Source organism: Orcinus orca, chromosome X (assembly GCF_937001465.1).
Source record: "Orcinus orca chromosome X, mOrcOrc1.1, whole genome shotgun sequence".
NCBI lineage: Eukaryota > Metazoa > Chordata > Mammalia > Artiodactyla > Delphinidae > Orcinus > Orcinus orca.
This window is the reverse complement of record NC_064580.1, coordinates 61,225,567-61,252,921: the sequence shown is the minus strand read 5'-3', so window position 1 is coordinate 61,252,921 and position 27,355 is coordinate 61,225,567. Positions and strand designations below refer to the sequence as shown.

The 27,355-nt window shown below is 48.5% G+C and overlaps 1 protein-coding gene and 1 pseudogene across 11 annotated transcripts in view; one reads left to right on the top strand and one right to left on the bottom strand.

The window, feature by feature from the left end:
- DLG3 (discs large MAGUK scaffold protein 3) overlaps positions 1-27,355 on the bottom strand; it is a 64,705-nt gene that overhangs the window by 31,109 nt on the left and 6,241 nt on the right. The window contains exons 1-9 of one of the 11 annotated variants that reach the window (XM_004275772.3): positions 25,148-25,914; positions 21,779-21,829; positions 21,234-21,358; positions 20,854-21,023; positions 20,421-20,557; positions 19,928-20,072; positions 19,155-19,314; positions 17,332-17,488; positions 16,576-16,678 (exon numbers count right to left, since the gene is read on the bottom strand). In XM_004275772.3, coding sequence (XP_004275820.1) covers positions 16,576-16,678; positions 17,332-17,488; positions 19,155-19,314; positions 19,928-20,072; positions 20,421-20,557; positions 20,854-21,023; positions 21,234-21,358; positions 21,779-21,829; positions 25,148-25,504 — 1,405 coding nt within the window. In that variant the 5' untranslated portion in view covers positions 25,505-25,914. The other 10 variants (XM_049704592.1, XM_033439098.2, XM_033439097.2 and 7 more) reach the window with 10 other exon arrangements.
- LOC101289417 (chromobox protein homolog 3-like) lies at positions 2,346-3,240 on the top strand (annotated as a pseudogene).

Sequence of the window (27,355 nt, the reverse complement as noted above, 5' to 3'; positions counted from 1 at the left end):
ATGCTTGTATGTGTATCACTATGGCTATTGTGGGGAGAATAAGTGTGGTGCCTCACATGTAGATTTAAGTTTCTTGACAGCAGAGGACCATGCTTTCTCTTTTTGTCTAGGCCCCACAGCCCCTAGGGGGGCCTGCTTTACAGCATCCAAACCAGCTAGCCCCCTAGCCTCTGCTCAAATATATCCAATGTTGGGAAGCTCTGTATTCCTTAATTATTAGACAACACTATTCAAGAGAAAATTCTTGGATTGAGGGCCATCTCTTTTGCTAGCTGGTCCTACTTTGGTGTCTAAAACAGTATAAAACATGATGGATTCTCTTCTGCATAACTGTATGAAGGAACAGTTTAAAGAAAATCAAAGAGCTGGGAAAGCCTGGAGCAGGTTCCAAGACTACTGAATAAGACTGAAGAGAAGGTAGAGTGTGAACAGGGGAAGGAGAAGTGATGGAAGGTTAGGGGGCCAGATTATAAGAGTTTGAGATAGGACTTTTCTTACTAGGCTTTGAGAACCACTGTTAAGTGTTTAAATAGGAAAGTGATACAATTAGAACTCGGTTTTGGGGAAGATTATTCTGAGAACATAATACAGAAGGGAAAACAGCGACAAAGATAACAGAGACCTGTTCTACTAGTATAGACAATGACTTCAAAGGCTTGACATAGTGTGGGGGCAACTGAGGACAGAAAGAAGAGGCAAGAATCAGGAAATATGCTGGAGCTAGAGGAGAGAAAATCTGACATCTGACTGGATGTAGGGTGAGAAAGGATCAAAGGCAGCTTCTGAATTTCTTCCTGAAAGACCAGGAAAAGGTGGGATAATATCAGCCATAATAGAAACTGGCCATCATGTACTCCAAGTAAGTTCTCTATTCTCCAGGCTAAATATTGTTACTTCCTTAACCATTCTTCATCTAACGTGGTTTCCAGGCCCTCCACTACCTCTCCCTTTTTAAAATCTAGTGCCCAGAACTTGTGGTGATGTCATTTTCTTTACAAAACTGTAAGCTCCTTGATGTGGTTTTTGTTTCCTTCTCAAAGTTTAGCGTGGCAATCTGCACCCTTGTTGAGTCAACGATCTTTACTGAACGTGCTAACTCACTATAAAGATCCAACAGGACAAACCTAGACACTGTAATTCTCAAATTCTGACTCCTCAGGAACTAATGTAAGAAAAAAGAATACAAAACTTTCTCCTTCCACTGACCCCAAAATGGTAAAAACTGAACAACAAAACCACAAACCACTTCTGCAAAACACTAACATATCAGAGGTTTCAAGACCTACTTAATAGCCTAATAAAGCATCAAAGAGGACTGAAACTACAATATTCACTAATATGAAATGGACACATAACCAAGCCTCCAAATCCATCTCCCCTATAAGACTTTGATCTCAAATGCATCTACGTTCCTAATGACAGAAAAACTGTCTTCTCAGGATAAAAAATGACATCTGTCAGTAATTTGGAAAAGCAGAAAGGGGCTCAGTTTCTCAACCCATAGAAGACTTATGTGGTTCTATTTGATTATGGGTAGGAAAATGTTGTAGAGACAGGAAACAATGGGAAGCAAAAAAGGGTACTTACTCTGCATGAAGCACTGACTACCTATGGTTTGAATGAAGATATAAAAGGTAAATGCTCCAAAATAAAATAAAAACCATGCCTACCAAATTTGGAAGTGACAATGAAGCTGGGGAGACAACTGGATGACAGACTTCAGACACACAGATTGTGACAGGTAGGAACAATGGAAAGACGGGAATACAAATAGAATGCAAAGGAGAAATGTAACTTCCTGACCTTGAGTGCCCACACAAATACTGAGTAGGGAAGACAGGGCTGAATAACAGCATGTGTCTTGGTTGGCTATCAACACAAAACAAGGCAATAGCTGCCCAAAGGCTCGTTTGTTCCTATGGAAGTGAAGGTGTTCCAATCTCAAACTCATACAGCCCTCATTTGCCATTGCTGAGCTGCCCTGAGCTCAGAGGAATCACCCGTTGTGCAAATGTACAGAACTCGTGAGAGTCACAGATTTTGATGAGTATGAATTGTGTTTTAGGTTTCTACAGTTGCCTTTGGAGTGCAAACCCTCAGGATTTGTATGAATTACAAGCATCTGTCCCAACAACATAGCTCATGTTTTCAAAAGAAATGGATGGAGCCAAAAGTAAAATAAGCCCATCAAGAAGATACCTGTCAGTGTGGTGATAAGTACATGAATCGTCAAACAGCACAACATTTCTTGGAATCACAAACTTGTCTCTATAAAATAATATGAAGCCTATTACTTGGGTTAGTTTCTAATTATGGGGCCTACTATTTAAAGAATCTGACACCTCTAACGGAAGCCGCAGACCCGGACCGGAGCAGCTCGGAGGCGGTGAATAATAGCTCTTCAAGTCTGCAGTAAAAAATGGCCTCCAATAAAACTACATTGCAAAAAATGGGAAAGAAACAGAATGGAGAGAGTAAAAAAGTCGAAGAGGCAGAACCTGAAGAATTTGTGGTAGAAAAAGTACCGGACCGACGTGTAGTGAATGGGAAGGTGGAGTATTTCCTGAAGCGGAAGGGATTTACAGATGCAGACAATACTTGGGAACCCGAAGGAAATTTAGATTGTCCAGAGCTAATTGAAGCATTTCTTAATTCTCAAAAAGCTGGTAAAGAAAAAGATGGAACAAAAAGAAAATCTTTATCTGACAGTGAATCTGATGATAGCAAATCAAAGAAGAAAAGAGATGCTGCTGATAAACCAAGAGGTTTTTGCCAGAGGTCTCAACCCAGAGCGAATAATTGGTGCCACAGACAGCAGTGGAGAATTCATGTTTCTCAGGAAATGGAAACATTCAGATGAGGCGGACTTGGTGCTGGCAAAAGAGGCAAATATGAAGTGTCCTCAAATTGTAATTGCGTGTGTGTGTGTGTGTGTGTGTGTGTGTGTGTGTGTTTTGTGGTACACGGGCCTCTCACTGTTGTGGCCTCTCCCGTTGCAGAGCACAGGCTCTGGACGCGCAGGCTCAGCGGCCCTGGCTCACGGGCCCAGCCGCTCCGTGGCATGTGGGATCTTCCCGGACCAGGGCACAAACCCGTGTCCCCTGCATCGGCAGGCGGACTCTCAACCACTGCGCCACCAGGGAGGCCCTGTGGTTTTTATTTGTAATTGTTTTTTATGAAGAGAGACTAACTTGGCATTCTTGTCCAGAAGATGAAGCTCAATAATTGTCTGCATTGCTTTTTATATATTTTTTTTATCAAAAATCTGGGTCCTGATTTTTTTGATTTATTAGTGTGAAGAAATAACTACATTCTAATGAAAATCAAGTTTGATATGTTCGTTTTGAAGTAGTACTGGGGAAGTTGTTGGGTTTTGGGGGGTTTTGTTTTTGTTTTTGTTTTGCATCTGTAGCACTGGTTACTTTGAACAAATAAAAGCTTTCTGTAGTTGCTTCCTTTAGCAGAAAAGAACGTTTGATACCACGGTATATTATTTCCTCTGCATTAGAGAACAGCTTTTCTAAATGTGCGGGAAAATCTCCATAGTCATTACTCAATCAGAATTTAGAATTTGCATTTAACTCATATATGCCTAAGGACCATTCTGGGTTTTTTGTATGTGTATACATATGTAAATGGTTTGGGGGTTTTCTGGTTATTGTTTAAACACATTTACCAAAACAAAAACAGCCTTTCACAACCATGGATAAGCCCATGTTTCTGGGATTCTATCATTTTGAGCAATATAAGAAATCACTTCAACTTAAATTGAAAATTTAAGTCTTAACCTTTCAAATTAAATAATTTTGTAATTAATTAGACAAATTACTGTAAACAATTTAAATTGGATAATTTTTTAAAGCAGCCCTACCAGAATCTGCATCCATATCTACCATCATATAAATGCAGTTTTATATGTAAAAACCCCTGAAAGGAAAATTTTATCTCTGTCAACCCAAATGAAAAAACTAGAAAAATTCTGGTATGTGTTAATTAGCCAAGCAAGACTTAGTTAAATGGACATTTAAAGCTTCCTTTTGGCAAACCATTCTTTTATAAGAAGTTGAAATCCCTGTGCTGTATTTACTGAAAGACTGTGATACATGGAATGTCTCAGACTTGTTAATGGAAACCTAATCAGATGGTTAGAGATGCTGGCAATTTAGGATCTGCAGGAATAAATGAGTGAACCAACTTTACTAATCTAAACTTGACCTGCATGTTTTTTCAAACTTTACCCCAACCCATTCCTTACATGTAGGCTCAATCTTCTCAGTATTTGGGGTTACTGGTTCAGCAGAAGCCAGGAAAAACAATAACTTTGTAGTAATCAGAATGTTATTCAACTGTGTATTGTTTACTTTATTGTAAATACTGGTGAACAGTGGTCAATAAAGTTTTATATTCAAAAAAAAAAGAATCTGACACCTCTAAAACTAGACAATTTCTCAGTTCCCTTCTAATTTTGACATAATTATGATTTTAGAACCAAATCAATGAGGGCCATAAGAAATCAAACCTAGGACTAGTCTAATAAAAAATTTTAATATGATCTACAAGAAGGAAATCTTCACATCTGCAAATAATCCTAAACTCTTTGGGTCAAAAAAATACCAATTTAAGGAGTATAAATTGCAATAAAAAGAATTTAAGGCTATATGAGAGGGCAGAAAAGTTGCAAACAGACCTCCATATGGGCAAATGCTGCTTGAAGAAAAATAATTGCAGCTCTACTTTTAGAACAATGGGCTCGTCGGAACTATGACTAACCCAGAACAGAAACTTCAGTGTCATTGTATTCTGGTCCCTGCACTGTCACAATGTGCTTCCTCACCCATACACACACATTACCAGGGTCCTGATACTGGGAATAAAACAGAAAACAAGACAAGCCATATCAGCATGCCATAAAAAAAATCCAGATTATCCCTACTGACTGGATGTTTCTGTCCCCTAAAGAGCTTAGTGATTATGCAGGAAGGGCCACTGAGCAAAAGTGCTATACTATATAAATGTGCCATGACATTCAGCCACCTGGTCTGAAACGAGTAGAATGAAAAATGCTTTGATCTCGCATCAAGCTAAGAAAAAGTTTTTCATAGGACCTGGCCATTGGTTCTCCTCACCCTGTTCTAGATCACCCAACAGATCAGGGTAAAAGCTTCAAATAGGGCCTTTTCTCTAATTCAAAAGAATTTCATATAGTATATTCAAATGCAAGATTAACAAAGCCTTTAGCTCCTTTAACCCATAAGTCAAAGTCTATGTAAGAACCACCCCAAGACAAAACACCTCATCTAGAAAACATGAGAATGAATACCTTGCCCTGAAGGTAGCAGGTACTCTTGTTCACAACAATCTTTTCCACTTAACAGAAATGCTGCAACACAGTGACTGAAACACACAACATTTTATGACTAAGCTTGCTAACTTGAGATAATATAACTGATTTCTATGTTTTGTTTTGTTTTGTTTTTTATTTTTTTTGGCCGCAGCCGGCGGCTTTCCCCCCACCAGGGATCGAACCTGGGCCCCCTGCAGTGGAAGCACGGAAGCGTAACCACTGGACCACCAGGGAATTCCCTGATTTCTATGTTTTACTATGTCAATTGAGAATCTAGATTCAAATGTTCTTCACAGTAGTCACTCCAATAGGATCACGAATTCTCTCACAATAGTTATTGGGGTATCAACTGAATCTCTTTTGGGTCAAGTTTCTGTGGAAGGAACCCAGAAACTGAGACCTAGAGAAAGACCCTTCTGGTTATTTGTCAAAACATCTGTGGTCATTTTTCATATTTTACTCTGATAATCCCAGAGTAAAATATTACAGAACAGAATTAAGAAACCCCAAATCCAAATTATGAGCATGTGTGTGTGGTTGTGTGTGTGCGTGTGTAATAAAGGTGGCACTTCAAAACAGCACGAAAATGATGGATTATCTAATAAATGGTACCAAGGTATTCCTTAAATATTTGGAGCAAAAATAAGGTAGTGTCCTATCTTACCTCATAAATAAAGTCCAGGCAGGTTAAAGTTTTAAATGCAAAAAGAAAAACATTAAATAACTACAATAAAACAAAGGCAGACATTTATTTTATCTCAGGGTAGGAAAGGCCCTTCCAAACCTAGGGGCAGAGGTGAAATACACAAAAGAAAACACTGATAGACTTGACTACATAAAAACAAAACATCTGTACATCAAAATAAAATAAAATAATAAAGCAAAATGGGGAAAACCGCTGCAATATATATGACAAAGAACTAATATTCTAACTACTTTAAAGCTTTTACATATCAGTAAGAACTAATGAACATATGTCAACAGGGAAATGGGGAAAGGGTATGAACAGGCAATCCACACACAAAAAAAGAAAATGATGAACAAACACACACACAAATGTTCAATTCTATTATGAAAAAGAAATACAAATTAAGATATGAATTAAGTAACATTTTTACCTATCCAATTTGCAGAGCTTTTTAAAAAATAATACTCCATGTTAGCAAGGTTGGTGGAGGTGGAGAAATATACCAAAATATATCAAATATATCAAAAGTCTTAAACATGTTCATATCCTTTGGCCCAATAATTCCACTCCAGAGAATTCATTCTGAAGGCACAATCACAGATTCACAAAAAGCCTCATACAAGGATATCCATCAAAGTGTTATTTATAAGATCAAAAAATTGCAAACAACCTACAAGTCCTCCAATAAGGGAATGATTACATGAATTATGGCACACACATGATGGAATATTGTTTAATTATTAAAAACCATTTTAATAAAATATGCATGATGCCAAGTTAAAAGAATGGATATAAGACTGCTTAAATACAATGATCCGAGTCTTGAAAGAGATACATACATACTATATGATATATAAAAGTTTGGAGGGAAATATACACAAACACGAGGTTATTTCTGGAGGTAGTTTTACAGGTGATTTGAACTTTTTTTACTTTGTATTTTGTTATGTTCCAATTTTCTACAAATCTGAATGTAATATTTATATATCCAGGAAAAATATAATTTTAAAAATTATATATTTTAAAATTATATATATTATAATATAAAATAATTTGAGGGGGATGGGGAGGCAGACTGAAAAAGACAGGCCCAAGGATGAAGCCAGGACACACGTGCACTAGAAATTCCCCTCCTCACTGCTCTTGACTCCTTCATCATTTTCCTCTGGGACGGATCACCCAACCAGTTGCAGACAAATCCACTTAAATGTATTATCACTATTATCACCTTGCCATCTTATCCAAGAGTAGACCAAAGAAGCCCTGCCAATGCATTGCTAAAATCTAGATATACCACATTTACCCTATTTCCTTGGTCTACCAGTCCAGTAACCCTGTCCATCAAGGCAATTTGGCAGTCTGACATGATTCGTTTGACTTTAGTGAACCAATACTGGTTCCAGTGCTCACCACTTCTTTTTTCTGAGTGCTTATAAAACAACTCTTGGGCTTCCCTGGTGGTGCAGTGGTTGAGAATATGCCTGCCGACGCAGGGGACACGGGTTCAAGCCCTGGTCTGGGAAGATCCCACATGCCGCGGAGCAACTGGCCCGTGAGCCACAACCACAAACCTGCGTGTCTGGAGCCTGTGCTCTGCAACAAGAGAGCCCACGACAGTGAGAGGCCCGCGCACCGCGATGAAGAGTGGCCCCCGCTTGCCACAACTAGAGAAAGCCCTCGCACAGAAACAAAAACCCAACACAGCCAAAAATAAAAATAGATAAATTAAAAGAAGGCTCAACATTTAAAAAAAAAACAACTCTTAATAATCTAGTTTGGAATTTAACCCAAGATTTACAAAATTCTCTTTCTCCTTTTTGAAAATCTGAAGGACACATGTGTATCCAGATCCCCAATGCACATATTTATACAAAATGTGTTAATTTCATCAAGTTGAAAAATCCCCAAATCTCTAGGGTCTTTGTTTTTTTAAGATATCTAAATTCAGTGAAAAGTGGTGAAAAGTAAACAAAGATCTATTTCAAGAGGATGAAAGCCTTATCACAGGAAAGAAGAGGGGAAGACAAGACCTTTATTAAAATAAGACTGTTATTAACTCAAGACTGTGATTCGGGCTTCCCTGGTGGCGCAGTGGTTGGGGGTCCGCCTGCCGATGCAGGGGACACGGGTTCATGCCCCGGTCCGGGAGGATCCCGCATGCCGCGGAGCAGCTGGGCCCGTGAGCCGTGGCCACTGAGCCTGCGCGTCCTGAGCTTGTGCTCTGCAACGGGAGAGGCCACAGCAGTGAGAGGCCCGCGTACCGCAAAAAAAACCAACCAACCAACCAACCAAACAAAATCTCAAGACTGTGATTCAACAACAGTCTAGGTACAAACAGGAACTTGTGAATTGAATTCACAACTCACTTACACTTATCTAACACAGGATTTGAGTTAGAAGAAACATGTGAGATCATTTTGCACAGTCCCCTCATTTTACAGATCAGAAAACTGGGGCCCATGGGGACTTCCCTGGTGGCACAGTGGCTGAGAATCCGCCTGCCAATGCAGGGGACAAGGGTTCAAGCCCTGGTCCGGGAAGACCCCACATGCCGCGGAGCAACTAAGCCTGTGCACCACAACTACTGAAGCCCATGCTCCGTAACAAGGGAAGCCACTGCAATGAGAAGCCCATGCACCACAACGAAGAGTAGCCCCCCCCCCCGCTGCAACTAGAGAAAGCCCGCGTGCAGCAATGAAAACCCAACACACCCAAAAATAAAATATAATAAAATAATTTTTAAAAAAACCCAATAAAACAATTACCCTATTGTGGAATATAAGTCTAAATCTTCAAACAAACAAAGCAACAGTGTAAATACCAGGGTCAAGATTTCAACAAGCAGCACATTAAATTAAAAAGAAATCCTAAAAAGCTATAAATAAATAAGAAATAATTCATTCTCTATATCATTCTAATCACTCTACCCCATCAGAAGAATCGATGTTTTACAGACACCAAAGCTCCTAGGATTTTGCCTCAAACCATGTAACAAGGACAAGAAAGCACCTGTCTAGCTAGGTTCAGAATTCTTTGCCAACTCTAGCTACCATGTCCTTAGGCTACATGGAAGACAAAAAAGCACAGTGCACACGAGTACACACACACACACACACACACACACACACACCTGTATATAAAGTTCAGCCCCAGGAGGCAAAACTGAAAAGAAAGCTAACATATTTCTCTCTTCTAAGTCTGCAAAACAGGGTGGGCCTAAAAGGGTGCAGCCACTTTGGGAAAGTCTGGCAGTTCCTCAAAAATGTTCAATGTTGTTACCTTATGACCCAGCAATTCCACTCCTAGGCATATATACCCAAAAGAATTGGGTATAAATTTGACCGCACAAAAACCTCCCGTGAGGTTCATAGCAGCAGTATTCACAGTAGTTGAAAGGTGGAAACAACCCAAAAGTCCATCAACAGAAGAATGGATAAACAACTTATGGTATAACCATAGGATGGAATATCATTTAGCCTTAAAAAGGAATGAAGTGTTACATGCTACAACATGATGAACCTTGAAAGCACTATGCTGAAAGAAAGAAGACAGACACAAAAGACTACATGTTGTATGATTCCATTTATATGAACCAGCCAGAAAAGGACACTTTACAGAAACAGAAAGTAGATCAGTGGTTGCCTTGGGCGAGGGAAGGCGAGGGGAGGAGTTTGGGGGAAATGGGAAGTGACTGCTAATGGGACAGGACTTCTTTTTGGGGTGAGGAAAATGTTCTAAAATTGACTGTTGCACCACTCTGAACACTCTAGAAACCACTGAGTTGTACACTTTAAATGGGTGAATTGTATGGTATGTGAATAAGCTGGAGGGTTTTCTGTTTTTTTTTTAAGGTGGGCCCTATCATTTTTATCAGGTCAGCATTCCTAGATAAAATTATCCATACCCACGCCCTCCAGCACACAGTGATAAGAGTGGAAAGGTAGTCCCTTATCCTCCTGGTTCCCTCTAATCACCTGAGTAATAACAGTTGGCTTGCTCGGGTCTCAAGTCAATTTATAAACAACGTGAGAATCAGGGGACTAAGCAAAGCAAAACAATAAGCACAAGAAAAGATGCTCAACATCATTAGCCATTCGGTAAATGCAAATGAGAAGCACAATGAGGACTTCCCTGGTGGTGCAGTGGTTAACAGTCCGCCTGCCAATGCAGGGGACACGGGTTTGAGCCCTGGTCCGGGAAGACTCCACATGCCGCTGAGCAGCTAGGCCCGTGTGCCACAACTACTGAGCCTGCATTCTAGAGCCTGCGAGCCACAATTACTGAAGCCCGCGTGCCTAGGGCCCATGCTCCACAACAAGGGAAGCCACCGCAACAAGAGAAGTCCACGCACCGCAACGAAGAGTAGCCCCCACTTGGCGTAACTAGAGAAAGCCTGCGTGCAGCAACAAAGACCCGATGCAGCCAAAAGTAAATAAATAAAAATTTTAAAAAAAGAAAGAAAAGAAAATCACAATGAGATATCACTTCACACCCACCAGAATGGCTAGAATCAAAAAAACTGATATTAATAAGGGTTGGCAAGGATGTGGAGAAACTGTAACCTTCACACTGCTGGTGGGAATGTGAAATGGTGCAGCCACAATGGAAAACAGCCTGGCCATTCCTCAAAAGGTTAAACATAGAGTTGCCATATGATCCAGTAGGTATATATAACCAAGAGAAATAAAAACACATGCCCATGCAGAAAACTGCATACAGATGTTCACAGATAGCATTCATAATAGCCAAAAGAGTGGAAATAACCCAAATGCCCATCAACTCATGAATGGATAAACAAAATGTGATATATTCATATAATAGAATAGTATTCAGTCCTGAAAAGAAATAAAGTACTGATACATGCTACAACACAGATGAACCTTGAAAACACTATGTCAAGTGAGAGTAGCCAGTCATAAAAGACCATATATGAATCCATTTATACAAAATGTCCAGAACAGGCAAATCCATAGAAGCAGGAAGTAGATTAGTAGCACTGAGGGGGATGGGGAGGTTGGTGGGGCAGTGGGGTGGGGAGAGGCTGGGGGGACAGCTAAAGGATTTTTCTTTTTGAGGTGGTGAAATGTTCCTAAATTGACTGCTGTGATGGTTGCACAACTCTGTGAATTTTACACCACTGAATTACACCCTTAAATGAGTGAACTGTAAGTTCATAAAAAAATGAATGACAAATACAACTCTATTTCACTTGAAGAAATGGGAAATTCCTATTTACTGCATTAGTATTCTTAGGCCTGCACACATTTGCTGTTAAGTCAAGCCAACCAATTCCCATCTTTTGGCTCCTCCTGAGGTTCCCCCCACAATATCATTCTATGGTAGTCTTCCCAAGTCCAAGTTCCTTTTGCAGGAGAGGGGGTGTCTCCTTCAGGCTTCCAGCAGCCCCTCTACCCCCAGGTTACCTCCTCCTTTGGTACAGCAGTTTGTGGTCATCAAGACTTAAAAAGCTGACATTTGGGGCCTTACCTGCTGGCGCAGTGGTTAAGAATCCGCCTGCCAATGCAGGGGACACGGGTTCAATCCCTGGTCCAGGAAGATCCCACATGCCACGGAGCAACTAAGCCCGTGCTCCTCAACAAGAGAAGCCACTGCAATGAGAAGCCTGCGCACCGTAACGAAGAGTAGCCCCTGCTCGCCGCAACTAGAGAAAGCCTGCACACAGCAACGAAGACCCGACGCAGTGAAAAATAAATAAACAAAATAAATAAATTTATTAAAAAAAAAAGCTGACATTTGGGAGTTGGCTTTAGTCCATCTGTTAACAGCTTCTGGCACCTGAAGAGTCTCAGAGCAGTATCTTCTGGGTAGAGAGAAGGGGCTCACAGCTTCTCTGCTGTGGAGAGAGGTCATTGTGGTCTCTTGGCAAAAGCCCTGGACACGAAGTTCTCAGGAACTCTGACTTCAAATTGTGATTATGCCCCTTACTGGCTGTGGGATCTTGATCAAGTCACTCAACCTCTCTGATCCTCACTTTCCTCATCTGTAAAATAGGGATAATACCACCTATCCCACAGGGATATCCTGAAGATTAATGCTTACAAAGCCATCTAGAATGCAGACATACTCAATAATTCAACAAAACATGTGCCAAGCTCTGGACTAGGTGCTGGGGCACAAAGAAAAATACAATGGTAGCTGCCTTCAAATTGTTCAGTGTAGAAATGCTGTTAACAGGAATTCATTTTCTTCCCTCCCTACATTAGCCTTCTTTTAGGATGGCAACAGGAGTTTCAGAACTTTGATTCTTTGCCTTGATAAACTTTCACCTCTGTGCTCTCAAAAGAGATCATGCTGATAGGGTGGCACCTATGTTTACATCTCTCATTCTCAAACAGGGGAGATGGGGTGGTAAACTTAAATGTTATGGGGAAAATATCCCTTTTATGCTTTCAAGTTATTACCAACACTTATCCTTACACTCTTCCAGGCCTTACTGAAGGTGTTTCCATGGTGAAAAGTGTGCTTCTTCAGCACTTTAAAATAAGTATGGAAAACCCTAGTTCTTTCTCATTCCCTGTACCCCCAGCCTGTATGGATTTATATTCCAGTTGAAAAGACTAGTCACAAAGGATCAGTTCCCAGTTTAGCTACCTTAGTGACCAATTTCTGGCTCACCTCCTGATTTGGGGTTCAGAATCTATGCTAAAAACAAAAGGGCTTTCCAGAAAAATACTAGCTGAGTTTATAAACAGAGGCTGACACAAAACAACTAGGGAGGAAAATGTAGGAGATAGTTTCTAAATCAAAATGTTATAACATGAAAACCATCCTTCCCTTGGTGGAGCAATTCCACAAGTCACAGAAAAATATTTTTCATTTTAGAATAGATTGGAAGAGAGCCTCTGCCAAGAGCCAGTTGTTTCAATTTTCAATTTGAATTTTAAGCAGGATTATACATGCCCAAGAACATCATGCTATTTTTAGCTAAATAGGTAGGATTGCTGTGTCCACAACAGTTTGGAGCAATCAGGAGTGAAACTATTAAACAGCATCTCTCACTGTAGTAGCTTATCATTTGGCACTTCTATATCTATTTTAATATTTTCCAAAGCTTCATCATACAAATATTTGTAAAGCACCCATGCTTAGGCACAATACAAAGTTTAAATAGATAGACAAGGTTCCTATCTTCATTATGGGTTCAACCCATTAAGCAACCAGATATATGAAAGAATCTCACAGTTAGAGCAAAGTCAGAGCTGCCATCCAGCCCCTAACTGCCCAGATGAGATACATCAGGAAGCAACTGTCCTACACCTATCACCCTTCCAATGCTTGTACCATCTCTATGTATTCAAAAGAGAGGGGTAATGAAAATGTTCTAAAATCGACTGTGATGATGAATGCACAATTCTGTGAATACACTAAAAGCCACTGAATTGCACACCTAAATGGATGCATTGTATGGTGTATGAATCATATCTCAATTAAGCTGTTAAAAAAAGGAGAAAAATTGTTCTTACTCTGATTGCTCTAATTAGTCAAGGCTATTTTTTTTAAGCTCTCGTACTAAAGGATATCTAGCTAAAGGCTGCACTGGTTTGGCAATGGTGCCTCAAGGGCCACCATGGAGACCACTCTAATCTTTCCCTCACCCTCTCTTCTATTATTTTCCCAGTTCCTTTCCTCTGCTCCAACTAGGTCTTAGGTTTCTCAGGTATTCCCAAGCACGATTTGTCCCAGCTGGTGGACTTCAGGATTAAACTGATTGCTGACCCTCGGCAACTTTCCCTTCATGACCTTAGGCAAGTCATGTCCCTGCTCTCCTGTCGCTGTTCTGGTTTGCACAATGAGGGGTTGGACTACGTGATCCTTTCCAGCTCCCACATTCCATGTGAAAAAAATACAAATGATGAACACTTACTTGGCCAATAACATACAAAGTCTCTGCCATTTTAGCCAACAAACATATATTTGGATTACTCATTTTGTAAATGCCTATGTGATGCAATCCTCCAAAGAACAGTATTTAACATAATTATAAAATGATCAACATGGAGTCCTTATTCTTAAAAACTATCATTTTATCAAAGAAAAGTCAGAGCCCAACACGGAATGCTTGATAGTCTCTCTGGACCTGTTTCCAAGGGTCCATTTTTGAATGGAAAATAAAAAAAGCTTTTGCATGTTGGGGCCCTGTTGGATTTTCCAAACCAAAGGAAGAAATGAGATTGGGGTGGCAGAGACTTAACAACAGTAGTTCAACTAAATCCTAAGAGAAGAAAGGCTTTGTTTGGCAAATGGTAGAGAGACCTAGCATAAGACAGCACCCCAACAAACATCAAAAATGCTCAGAAATATGCCCAGAGAGCAATGAACACTGAAGGAATCCCTTTAGCCAGGACAACTTGCAGCTTTTTATGCAAATCAATTACATTCTCCTAACAAAACTCGGAGAAACATGTAGTCACCAGTTTCCAACATACTACCACCAAATTCACAGTATTGTTTCCATGTGCCCAGCATCAGTGAGCAAAACCGAAAGAAACACATCAATTTCTCCTTCACACACACACACAAATATGCAAGAGAAACCATTTTCTTTGCAGAACCTACGTTGCCTAAGTTGTGGCCATGAAATGCATAAATATTGGTTGCTAATAAAAATCAGATGGTGAGCTCTACACTGAGAAGCAAACAGCACGCCCAAGCATCATAAAAACAATAACCCTAATGTGTGTTTCTTGTCATTAAGCGGGACACCCAACATGGAAAGAAATGACTCAAAGTGTCCATTTGCATCCCTCTTTCCTACTACCTCAGACCAACAAGCTCTCCTGTTAGTCATCTCCCTACACTTGTCCCCATCAAAAGGGCCTAGTGCATAAGGTTGCAGGCCCTTCTCTTGTTGGCCTTCAGGCTCCTGGCTTGAGGCGCTGAACAAGGGGTAGGGGGGCAGCGGAAAGGACAAAGGTAGGCGCTTTCGATCCCTCACGGCTTTGCAGCAGGGCTGCCAGCCTTTCCCCATTCTCATCACGGAACAGAGCACCTGCCCTAAGGGACAAAGGCCGGCCTTACAAAGAGGAGGGGGAGGCGAAAGGAGTCGGCGACAGTCGCAAACGCTGGCAAACAAAAGCGGGCATGGGAGGGGGCCCGAGAACACCAAGCCCACCTCGGGGGTTCCCAGAGGTCGCCAGGTCGGAGTGGGGGGGAAAGGAGGCGTAGTAACGGATGTGGGGGAGGGGAAGACGGAGAAAATTCCTCTGAGGACCGAGATTAGGGAGCTGCTGGGGGCGCAGCCGCCGGCAGGAAGGAGAGTGGGGGGCGGACAGAGGTCCCAGGCGAGAAGGGGCAGAGTTCGTGGGTGGGGAGAGGTGATGGCCAAGAGGTGGAGGCCGGCCGGGGCTCAGCCGCGCGCATTGCTCCGCGGGGCCGCGAGGGACCCTCGGGAGGGGCTCCAAACGCGACCCAGGGATTCCGGGGAGAGCTCAGAGTTGGGGGCGCAGTGTGGGAAAAGAGAGAGTCTGAGAACAGAACTGTAGAGAGGCTAGGGGGGACTGTGAGGGGGCCTGACCCCCGTCCGCCCCACCTCACCTGGCGCCGGGTCGGAGTCCAGGTCTAGTGCTGAGAAACCGCCAGCTCCGGCCGGCCCCTCTGTCCCGCGCGGGAGACCACGGACACAAAGCGGGGCACGCGGGAGGAGGGGGGGAGGAGGGGGAGGAGGAGGAGGAGGAGGGGGAGGGGAGGGAGGAGGAGGAGACGCCTGAGGCGCGCGAGGCGGGGAGGGGGTAAAGGAGGGGCGCCCGCCGCCCTTCGCCTGGGTCAGGGGGCGGGGCGTGAGGCTGGAGGCCGCGCTCGGCCGGCCAATGGCCACCCCGCCGGCCGGCTGGCTCAGGCGCGCTATCCCGCAGCTCACCTCGGCACCTGGGCCTTGGCTGGCCCCAGCCAATCAAATGATTTCATTTGCATAACCGGCCCCTCCCACTCGCCCAAGCCGGGGGACTGCTCCCGCAGAACACAAAGAAGGCCCCCAGCAGGGAAAGGGGGGTCCACTTCCGATTCCCTACCTGGAGAGCCTAGCATCACCTTTTCAGCGCGTTTATGGCTGTTTCACGGTCACCCTGATGAGGGGAGAAGTGGGGGGTCATAGAGGTTTGGCCCAAGCACTCTTAAGAGGTTGGTACTCTTCTCCCTCAAGTCCTTCTAACCGAGAACTACCCTCCTGTTCCAGGGAACACAGTTATGTTCTTCGCCTCTTGAGCCCTCTGCCTCTGCCTCCCTCCTCCTCCCCTTTTTCCAGTCGCCCCGATCTCTGCGCTTCCTCCCGTAAACTGCCGCCCACTACTGGCCTTCAGCTGCATTGCAGCCCTATTCACCAGGCTCTGAGCACAGCCTTGATTGATGCTCCCAAGCTGTCCAAACCTACCCCAGTCCAGAAGGAAAACGAGAGAGGAAGAGGTTACTGTACCAGTGTAAGAAAGGACCTAGTCAAGTGGCTTTGTTACCTATGATGGCAAAAAGCCAGCAGTTAGTAATAAGTCTAATCTCCCCAAATCATCTTGTTCCACCTTCCTTCTCCTACCTTCAGGTCTGTACTGGGCCACAATAGTGACTGACTGGCCAGCCCGTTTCAGAGCAGCCGCAGCCTGCTCATGAGTTGCATTCCTCAGGTTCACGCCATTCACCTGTCCAAAGAGAGGAGTTATGAGCCACCCCAAAAGCAAGAAAGGAGTCCTCTGTTGTCCTGAGTTAGGAGAGGGAGATGGGTAGACCATCTCTAAGCCTACTTGGATGCCTTTCTCATCCAAGGATGGGCAATGTCCCATCCTTGCCCCTAGGATGAGACCTAAAGGATATATCTCTAGCATAATAATATCTTTGTGGGGGTCAAATGCCAGCCAGGGTTAAGATCCAAGAGATACTCACTTCCTCCTTAAGTATAAGTCTGGTTCCCTGTCCCTCACTAAGGACATCTATAAAGAGAATATGGGGCTTCCCTGGTGGCGCAGTGGTTGAGAGTCCACCTGCCGATGCAGGGGACATGGGTTCGTGCCCCGGTCCGGGAAGATCCCACATGCCGCGGAGCAGCTGGGCCCGTGAGCCATGGCTGCTGAGCCTGCGCGTCCGGAGCCTGTGCTCCACACGGGAGAGGCCACAACAGTGAGAGGCCCGCGTACCGCAAAAAAAAAAAAAAAAAAAAAAAAAAAGAGAATATGTTTTCTCCAGCTTTTAGCCTTCCCCCACTTCAAGAAGCATTCCTTGGAGACAGCCAGGTCTTCCCTCCTCCCTTTCAGACTGGCATAGCTCCCATCCTCCCACCTTGCCTTTGTCTCCTCACCGATAAGATCCGGTCTCCTCTGCGCAGCTCCCCACTCAGGTCAGCTGGGCCTCCTGCCAGGATGAAGGAGACGAAAATGCCTTCTCCATCCTCTCCTCCCACGATGTTGAAGCCCAGGCCTGTGGAGCCCTTGTGCAGGATGATCTTGCGGGGCTCTCTGGTGGGAAAGGAGTGGAAGGGTCAGGACAAAGTAGGTATAAACTGTTGTCCCTGCGAGGGCCAGCCTGGAACAAGGCCCATATGGCTGTAGACGGACTTAGGTTCCTAGGTATGATACTCTGTTGCTCCCTTTCTCTCCTGAAACCTGCTTGGCTACTGTTTGCTTCCAGGTGCCAAGTTTCAGTTGTTCTTCCTCCCTTCTTCCTGAGGGCTTGGAGTCAACTTCCCAGTGGACAGTCCCCGACTCTCTCTGGTCAACAAACCCCTACCCTGGGCTCTAGAGACCATATCTCAGAGCCCACTCACTGGTCCTCTTCCTCCCCAGATTCTCCCATCCTACCAACTGGTGTGATTTGAACCCTGGGCCACAAGAAGGGGAATCAGTTAGGGGCTGTGGGATGGCCCTGGGGTTGATTGCACTCACCACCCACAAACTGTGCATACTTACTTTATACATGCTTCTCCGCAGTCTCAAAAATCCACTGACCAACTATGACCCCTCCTACTTTCCCCAACAACAGATTTAGTCAACAGCTAGCACTATGTACCCTTGCTGGGTGATGTGGGAGATAGAGATAAAGAAATCCCAGGTCCCCAGAAGAAGCTTAGGAGCCTAACTGAAGAGAGGAGACAAACACATGAAAACTCCGACTCCAACTAACCATATCTAAGGAATCCCTCTGTAAATGGTCAGTGTCATCAAGTGAGAGCAGCTGCGGCTCCTGTATATCCATACAACCTGACTCAGCACACTTGCCCAGCCCACTGCCTTCACTTTAAGCATCTTTCATCTGAGGAGCCCCAGGTCCGAGGCTCTTCCTTTCTTGCTCCCAGTCTCAGGTGCGAGGCTCCTTCCTTGAGACCCGGATGCTCTTGCTAAAGCCCTCCTCTCCTCCTACCTGGCATCCCCTCCAGGCCGCAGGGAGCGGAGCGGCCAGGCCCACCTCTGTGAAGCCCTCCTCCGCGAAGCCCTCCTCCAGGCCGAGGCCGAAGCTGAGCCCAAGCCCAGGGGCAAGCCGGAGCCTGAGAATTTGCGTGCCCTCTCCATGGCTCCTCCAGCTCCCCCCCACCCCGCCCCCGCCAACTCCGTCCGCCTACCCTTCCGGCTCTACTGCAGCCAGCCCAGCAGCCTCCCAGGCCCCACCCTGCAGCAAACCTGTCCCCCGGAACCCCTGCCGGTCCAACCAGTTCCGCAGCGGCAGCAGCCTCCAGAGTGGGGCGGGGCCGTTCCCTGCGTGCGAGGCCACCTGGCCCGCCAGCCTCCCAGCATCCCGGACCAACGCCACCGGCTGAACTGCTCTCTTCTCTAACGTGGAATGGTTGCAGCAGAGGGGGCTGCAACTGTCTCGGGGCAGGAAATCCCGCAGCCTCCACCTCCTCAGCCCCCTAAACACTCCATCCTACCCTTTCTCTGCACTTTCGAATGGGGGCCACACACTTGGCACTCCCCCTGATGGTAGAACTTGTCCCTGCAGCCACCTCTGTCCCTCCTTAGGGTCCCAAGGGCCTGAGAGGGGGCCTCAGACCCCAAAGACACGAGGTATGAGGGCTTTATCCTCTTCTATGCCATACTATGAGGAGGCCTGTGGCCGGCCAGAAGCAATTCCTCTCCGCCCCATCCCTAGGTAGGATGCGGAGGGGCGGGGCGGGGGAGGGGGTCTTACCTGGTGAAGTCCTCCTCAGCCAGCATGTGCCTGGGGATAGGAGAGTAGCGGGCGGGGGGAACCTGAGGAGGAGCAGGGTAGCTGACCTTGCTCTCCACAGCCCCGAGATAACCCAGGCTGGAGTTATGGCTTATGTGGTTGTCAGCCAAGGCAGTAAAAGCTGGAATCGAGAAAGGGAGAGAAAAGTTCCGAGACCACTCCCCAGTGGTACCCTACTCCACCCGCCACCAAGGGCTGACCACCCCCCCCCCACCTCAGATGTAAAGAGACCAGACCGAGGGATGCAGATTCCTCAGGCGTCTCCTCCCCACTCCACCCCCTAGGGTTCCTCCTCCACAGTCCCTTTCTGAATCCTGAGCTCACTCCGGTGAGTCTTAGAAAGAGCTAAAGTCAAGGCAATCTACAAAGAAAGGCATGACTAGAGGTGTGACTAATAATAATCCCTCACATCTCTATAGCCTGATACAGTTTTCCAAGGGCTTTCTCGTCCGTGATCTCATTTGATCCTTGCAGCAGTCCTATGAGGAGGGCAGCACATATATCATTAGCTCCTTTTTGCCAAAGAGGAAACTAAAGACAGGTGAAAGGGACTTGTCCAAGGGCACCCAGGTATAAGGGACAGGGCTGGGATTTGGACTCAGCTTTCCTGAGCACCAGTCTTATTCTCTCTCTCTCTCTCCTTCTCTCTCTCTTAACAAGGAGCATAAACTTGTTCCCTTCCAGAAACCAGGGGGCAGGGCTTCAGGACAGGGACAGGGCAGACTGGTACGTACTGCTGGCGTAGTCGGGGGGTGCATACATGTCGTTGAGGTGGAGGCTGCCTGGCTTGGCCACCTTCAGATAGACCATGTCAGATGTGTTCTTCAGCGAGGCCACAGCTTCCTCATGCCTCACATCCTGCAGATTGGTGTTGTTCACCTAGGAGAGGAGAGGCCTTAGGGCTAGCACTGGGGAGAAGAAGGGAGGGCCTCTGCAGGGAACACTGAGGGGTGCCCTTTCAGTGAAATTCAACAGTGCTCTATCTAACAGAGGTCCAAATACAGTGCTGTGAGGGGCAGAGAAGCAGGGGGTGGGGGGGGACAGGTGAGGGAGTTCCAGCCATGAAGAGGACTAGGGCCTTGCTATCTGGGGACACACAACTCAGATGATGCTCTTGAAATTTCCCATGATGCCTAGTCCCTGAGTGAGGTTCAGGTGGAGGGAGAGGCTACTAGAGCTCCACCTCCCCACCCCGCCATTTGGGCATCCCCAGGAAGGCTGTCTCACCGCCAGCAGCCGATCCCCGATCTGTAGGCGTCCATCCTTCTGAGCAGCACCCCCCTCAATGATCTTGGTGATGTAGATGCTGTTGTCTCCTGGGATGTGCTGGTTGCCAATCCCCCCAGCAATGCTGAAACCCAGGCCTGGGCAGGAGCCAGCAGGGAGTGGGAGAGGGACACAAGGAGAAGTTAGAACACGCAGTCAATCCCAACCCCAATCCCCCGCACCCAGCCAAGCCACCAGCCCCACAGGAGCTCCCCCCAGGGATCCCAAACACCAGGCTGCCATCCCGAGGTCAGTACAGGTGAGATGTGAGCTCAAGAAAGAAGGATGTGAGCTACACCAGGGAGTCAGGAAGGAAGTGAGGGTATTCCCTTCCAATTCCTACAGGGCGAACCAGGGGCCTCTGGCCAGAGCACGAGAACCCAGAGGGCCGCACCTTTGGGCCCTTTGAGCAGGTTGACCTCCATGATGGTCTCTGGTGGGGGCTGTCGCCTCCGTACCACCAACCGCACCACAGGGCCGGCCTCCTTCAGTGCCTCCACCGCCCGGCTGTGCACCACCTCTGACACATCCACCTCATTCACCCGCAGCACACAGTCATTCACCCTGTGGGGGAAGCCCAAGAGGCATGACACCTTGCCACCCCCCCTCCACCCCCTCTCCCACCTCCTCCTCTTCCTCTCCCCTCCCCTTCCCCTCCCTCCTCACCCCTCCCCATCTCAGATCTAATTCAAGGGTCATCCTGCCAGGCGGCCCTCCTCCCCTCACCTCCATCCTGCCCCTGCCGTCCCCAGCCCTGCTTCCAGGCCACCTCACCCCAGCCTCCCGTCCATGGCAGCTGCTCCACCAGGGATAATCTTCGTAATAAAGATACCAGGGTCATCGGGGACATGGGGGTTGTCGATTCCACCAGCAATGCTGAAGCCCAGGCCAGAATTGCCCTGCAGAAGGAAGCAGAGGGGCACAGTTTTCTCATGCAGAAGGCATGGGGGAGGGTTTCCGGGGCCCCATCTACCCCTGCCCCCAAAGAGCAGCTTCTCCAGGCCTCAGAAGGGGCCACGGCAGGCTGGGGCACATTCGTCACCAATCTGGCCGATTCCCAGCCTGTGCTGACCATTCTGGCGTGGAGGCCTCAGCGAAGCCATCCCCTCCCCAATTCCCCAGGCCTCAGCAAGCAAGGTCAATTAATATTTGTTAGACAGTTGATTGATTGATGCAGTGATGCAGCCTCTGAGGGCCGCCGTTTCCCCATTCTCTCAATGCAGGTCCCCCATGAGTCTTGAGACCAAGGTTCAGGGCCCTCCCCTCTCCCCGTTCTAACCCTGCCCTCCCATTTTATCCTGCCCCACCTCCAGACTCACCCGCTCAAGGACTATCTCCTCATACTTGAACATGCCATCACTGCCATTCACCTAGGGGAAGACACAGGCAGGGCCCTAAGTGCCTCCTGCGCCGCTCCCCCCTACCCCCTGGTCAACCTGCTTGTCCCCCAACTCCCCACAGAGTAGTAGGAGAGCCCAAATTGACCCTGAGACATCTGTTGGCCACAGATGGGACAGGCTGACCCTGAGGAGGCCCCCCCCTCCCCTTGCTTCCAGCCATATCAGGCCCAACCCAGCTGCTCATTTAGCCCAGATCAATTGTTTGGGACCGAGCCAGCCAGTGGTGCACTCACCAAGAGGCTCGGGGTTCACTAGGAGGGGTGCAGGGCTGGCCTGAGGGGGATGGCAGAAATTGAACATGGCAGGCAAACCATGCCACACTCAGCATCCGTGGGGGCACCCAGTGGCCTGGACAGGGACCTGCACCCCTTCTGAACAACAGCTCTCCCTGACTTGGGATCACAGACTCCCACCATGTCAGAGCTGGAAGGGCAGCAGATACCATCTTGTTCAACCTCTCCCATGTGACAGATAGTGACACTGAGGCCCAGAGAGGACGCAGGTTGTGCCTAAGGGCACACCGGGAGTTAGTGGCAGAGCAGGGGCTAGAACCTGGATCTCCACATGCTCTTTTGAGTGAAGCAAGCTGCCAAGGCCATTGATGTTCTGGCCACTCATCACCTTGCCCAGCAAAGCTCGTGGGAAAAAGAAAAGTTCCCCCCTTCAGAGTACCTCATGAACCCTCATTCTATCTCCTGTGTCCCCAAGAACCCAATTCCTCAAATGGGCAGAAGTCAATCCATTTTCTATCGAGGGGCTTTTGATCCCGAACCCTTTGTGTTTCCCAGCAGAAAGGGATCTGCTCGGGAGTCAGAGGCAAAGCCAGGGGTAGGACAGGAGCAGAGTGGACAAGATGCCCCATGAGGGAGAAGCTGATGACCCATGGACTGATTGGCAGCAGAGTCCACGGCCTTCAACATGCAATAGCCACAGGAGGAGAAGCGAGGGAAAGGGATGGAAACAGGGTTGGTCTGACCAACCCATAGAGATGGCCTCTCAGACAGGACTTACTTGTGGCCACTGTCAAGTGAAAATATGATTCTGGACAGACAAGTAGCACCTGCTCCCTGGCTTTCACTCTTATCCCCAAGAATGGAGGAGCCCTCTTGCCTCTCTCCCCAGATAGCCTGGTGCCCCTCCCCCATCTTTCTCTGGCTGTGTTGCCCCTTTCCTGACCCCTGGTCTCCTCCTCTGAAGAGGGAAGCTGCAAACCCAGGGTGAGGGCTCCTCTGCATGCCCTGCTCTGCTTCCCCTCCCACCTACACCCCACACAGCTTTGGCTTCGAAAAGCAGAGAGGAGGAGAGGGCTGGCTAGTCATGCCTCCACCTTTTCTGAGCCTGGCCCCAGGGCTTTTTGCCCTGCAGCCCTAGGAGTTGGTGGGAGGATTCTCACTGCAGCCCTACTCCTGTCCCTGATCCCAGGAGGAAGAACCGATGGCTCTTAAGAGCCCGCAAACCAACACCACTGCCTGAAGTACCATGCAACAGACACATAGGCAAAAGGATTTCCATGTAGCTCTTGTATGCATCTGGTACACCATGTGTGCCCACATGTGATAGCCATGCTTCAAGTCCAGCTCTGGTGAGACCCAGCAGCTCCCAGATTCCACTGGTCCACCCTCCAGCCTCCCACCACCCCCCTCAGGGAACCTGCTCCCAGGGCCAGGAGCCAGCCAGGGATCAGCCCTGGCAAAGAAACCTTGACCAACTGGCCCAGCCTTGGGACTGGCACCTATCTACCAGTTGAGCAGGACAAGCACAAGAGAGTGTTTACAAGGGTAGGGCCCCAGGATGGAGGAGAATCCGCTAGAGAGGGCAAGGGGCCAAGGCAAGGGACACAGGAAACAGTCAGTGTGGACAGACAGAAGGCCAGAACCGAGGACTCCTCTCCCCAGGAAGTCCCCACCTTTGCTTCTGAGTGAGAGCACATCTGATCCCCAGAGGGGGACAGAGGTGGCCAGAACGGTCACCAGCTTGGGGCAGCCAGCACCTGCCCTCCACAACAAAGCCTCCTCCTCCCATCTCTCTACCCTGGGGGCTGCAGAGCCGAATAACCAGACAGGCCCTCCGCCATGCATGCCAGGGACCCGGCTCTGCCGGCCCAGCCTCCATTTTGCTGCTTCTCCCACAGATGCTCCTTCCATTTTCTAAGCTGGCAGTTTATTTAGGCTGGGAGTGGAAGCCGGAGTTGTGCCCAGCACCCAGGGGTTCCCAAGCTGTGCCAAGTCAGGACTGGGGGGCCAAGTTCTCCCACATCTTGCGGTACCCCAGGGGAAGATGCCCCACCGGGGCCAGTCGCTGCACCATAGCAGCTGCCCCTTGCCTGGCTCCAGGCATCATGCCTGTTCTGGAGCAAGGAAGCTGGCTTCAGTCCCCCCCTCGCCCCCTGAGTACACATACACACTTCAGAGCTGCTTGGACAAAAGAGTCCATCCTTCTCAGCAGCCTCTCAGCCTTGCTTGGGACGTGTCTCTCGCCTCCTCCCCCTCCCCTCCCTTGCCTGTCAAGCGCCTCTCACCAGGGACACCACACACGCGCGCGCACGCGCGCGCACACACACACACACAGAGGCACACGCGTGCACACACTTGCAGCCACATGCTCATATACATGTAGCCACACACACACAGGCAAACACAGCCAAACCTGCAGCTTCATCTACAGAGACACCTCCACATCCAGAGAGACGTCCCCACATGTCCATGTGCACATTCACACACAAAGGGACTAGGACGGAGAGGGACTCATGGCATCAAGGGATGAAGCTCAGCAAGCTGGGCACATGGGCTCCTCGACATAGATTCACAGGAGCTCCACTGCCTTCCTCCACACACCTCAACACACACACACACACACACACACACACACACACACACACACATACACGTCCCCCCTACACAGAGCACCTTGCCCCCTCCTCCCCTCCTGTGGAGACACACACTGCACACAGCCCCCGCAGAACCTCCCGCCCCCTGCCAGACACAGAGACACTGCTAACCCCCCCCCGCCCACGCTGAGGCGAACCCAATCCCCCCACACGGGAGAATGTGCCCCTCCGCCATGCCTTCGCCTCCTGACACACAGCTCCTCCCAATCCCCTCCAAATGGAGACCCCCAAACAGACACACTGGGAAGCACACACTGCCTCTCTTGGCCCAGCTGCAATGCTAGGGCTCAGGGTCTGCGGGCTGGGAGCCCTGGGAACCCGTGCTGCACCCCAGGCCTCCAGGCGCCCACTCCCCAGCCCCCGTGGGTTGCCCCACCGCCACCCCCTCTGCTGATCCATACCTGCTCATACCAATCCCGGTTGGTACAGGTGCACTCGGGCCACCAGCTGGGGCCGCTGCCGTTGAGTTTGGGGGTGCTCTTGCCCGGGACTGGCTTAGGGGGCACTGGCCCCACATCCCGGCCGGTGGGGATGAGCTTGGCCTTGGTGCGGGGGGTGGGGGTGGCCCCCGCCTGCGAGGGCAGGGTCTGCGAGCTGTAGCCCCCGTAACCGGCGCTGGCTCCATTGCCCCCACCTGGCCCGTAGGGGTCGGGTACCTGCCAGTCCCCGTAGCCGGGAGGCTCGAGGCGCCGCAGGGCGGCCAGGCGGGTCACCTCATAGCACTCGGGGCACTTACAGCAGTGCTGGTGCTTGTGCATGGCACTGCCCCCCGCGGCCCGGACCCCCCAGCCCACGCCGGTTTCCACACCGCCGCTGCCGCCGCCGCCGCTGCCGCCAGGCTCCCGGGCACACTCACACTGCTCGGACCAGGAAGGGGGGGGCACCCGTGGGGGCGCCCGGGCGGAGCGGGGCCTGGGGCCGGGCGGGCGTCCCGGGGCCTCTGCCCCCACGCTGCCCCGCACCCACGGCTCCCCCTCCAGCACTGGCGGCTCCGTGTCGCCCGTCGTGGCTCCTGGGCCGAGGCCCAGCGGCAAAGAAGAAGCGGGAGCCTGGGCAGAAGCTGGGTGCTGCGAGGACCGCTCCCGCACTGGTCCCCAGGATGGATCTGAGTGGAGTCAAGAGCATCTCTCCCTGGCTCCCTTCTCAGTTGATTCCAGCCAATCAGCGTGCAGAGTCAGGCAGCGGCAGCGGCAGCGGCAGGAATGCTAAACAGCGGCTCCTTAAAGGAACAGAGGCAGTGGCGCCCCCAGGCTCGGCCCCAGCTCCCCAGATATCGGGGGTAGGGCCAACCCTAGGGCAGGGACAGGGGACTTGTGCCACGGGTGAGCTCAGCCCCCACTCTCGTGCCCCCTCATCTCCAATTTCAGCCTGTCCTCGGCCCACTCCACCCCACCCCACTACCAAGAGGGAGTTGCAGGGAGATGCTCAATGGGTCCCCGGGCTTGCTCTGAGCTGGGGCCACCAGAAGTAAAGACTTGAGGCGGCAGAACAGATCGAAGGGACGTTAGAGCAGGGTGAGGGAGGTGCTCTCTCCTAACAGGGGACCAAGGAAGAGGGCAGCTTAGGAGGCTACTCTCTTGTCAGGGCCTCTTCCTCAGGACTATTGTTCTCTCAACCTCAAGGCCCCGAAATGACTGCAACCTCACACTTGACCTGCTTCCATCACCAATGAGGGACTCAAGCCTAGAACAGAAGGAAAGGAAAGCTCTAAGCTTTTGTCCCTGGTGCACAGATTCCTGTCTCCTCAACTCCACTCCTGCATGGTTATGATGGGGGAAAGAGCTTCAGGATGCCAAGAGAGTAAAGAAAGTCCAGGGCAGAAGGAAAGGTAAGAAGAGATCTGAAGTGAAAGAAATCTGGGTGTCTGGAGAAGAAGTTGGGAATACTTATCCAAGAACATTTCCTTAGCCTCTCCTGGCTCAGTCTGTTGGCGGATGGAAGAAGGATGACATGCTGGGAAAACTCTTATATTTTTGCTGTTCTTTATGTCATTAGCTACCAATTATTGAGTCTTCACAAAGTCCTAAGTGCTTTACATGCAAACAAAACCCCTACCAAGGTGCTACTATTATTATCCGACTTTTACCGAGAAATTGAGGCTCAGAGATGTTAATACAGCTAGGTTACACAGGTGGAAGTCACAGAATCACGATGCAAATCCTGGCCATTTGACTCCAGAGTCCACGCTCTGAACCACTCAAGTCCAACAGGTCTATTCTAAGTTCTCCTGCAGATCTCAGATCTCAGTTCAACGAACATTCATTGCACACCTACTCTGTGCAAGACCTTGACCTAGGCCCTAGGGCTACAGAAATTCATTCTTAAGTCAACAGGCATTCACTGAGCACCTGCTATGTGCCAGACACTGTTCTAGCATTTGAGGATATAGCAGCAAACAGAACAAAACACAATAAATCCCCGCCCTTGGGGTGCTCACATTCTAGTGAAAGGGCACAGACAAAAAATAGCACAATAAATAAATGAAGTATATACTACGATATATGGTGATAAGTGCTATGGGAAAAAAGAAAAAGAGCAGAGAAAGCAGGATTGGGAGTACTAGGGAAGGACATGAGGTTGTGATCATTTTTCTTCAGGTTTTTTACCCC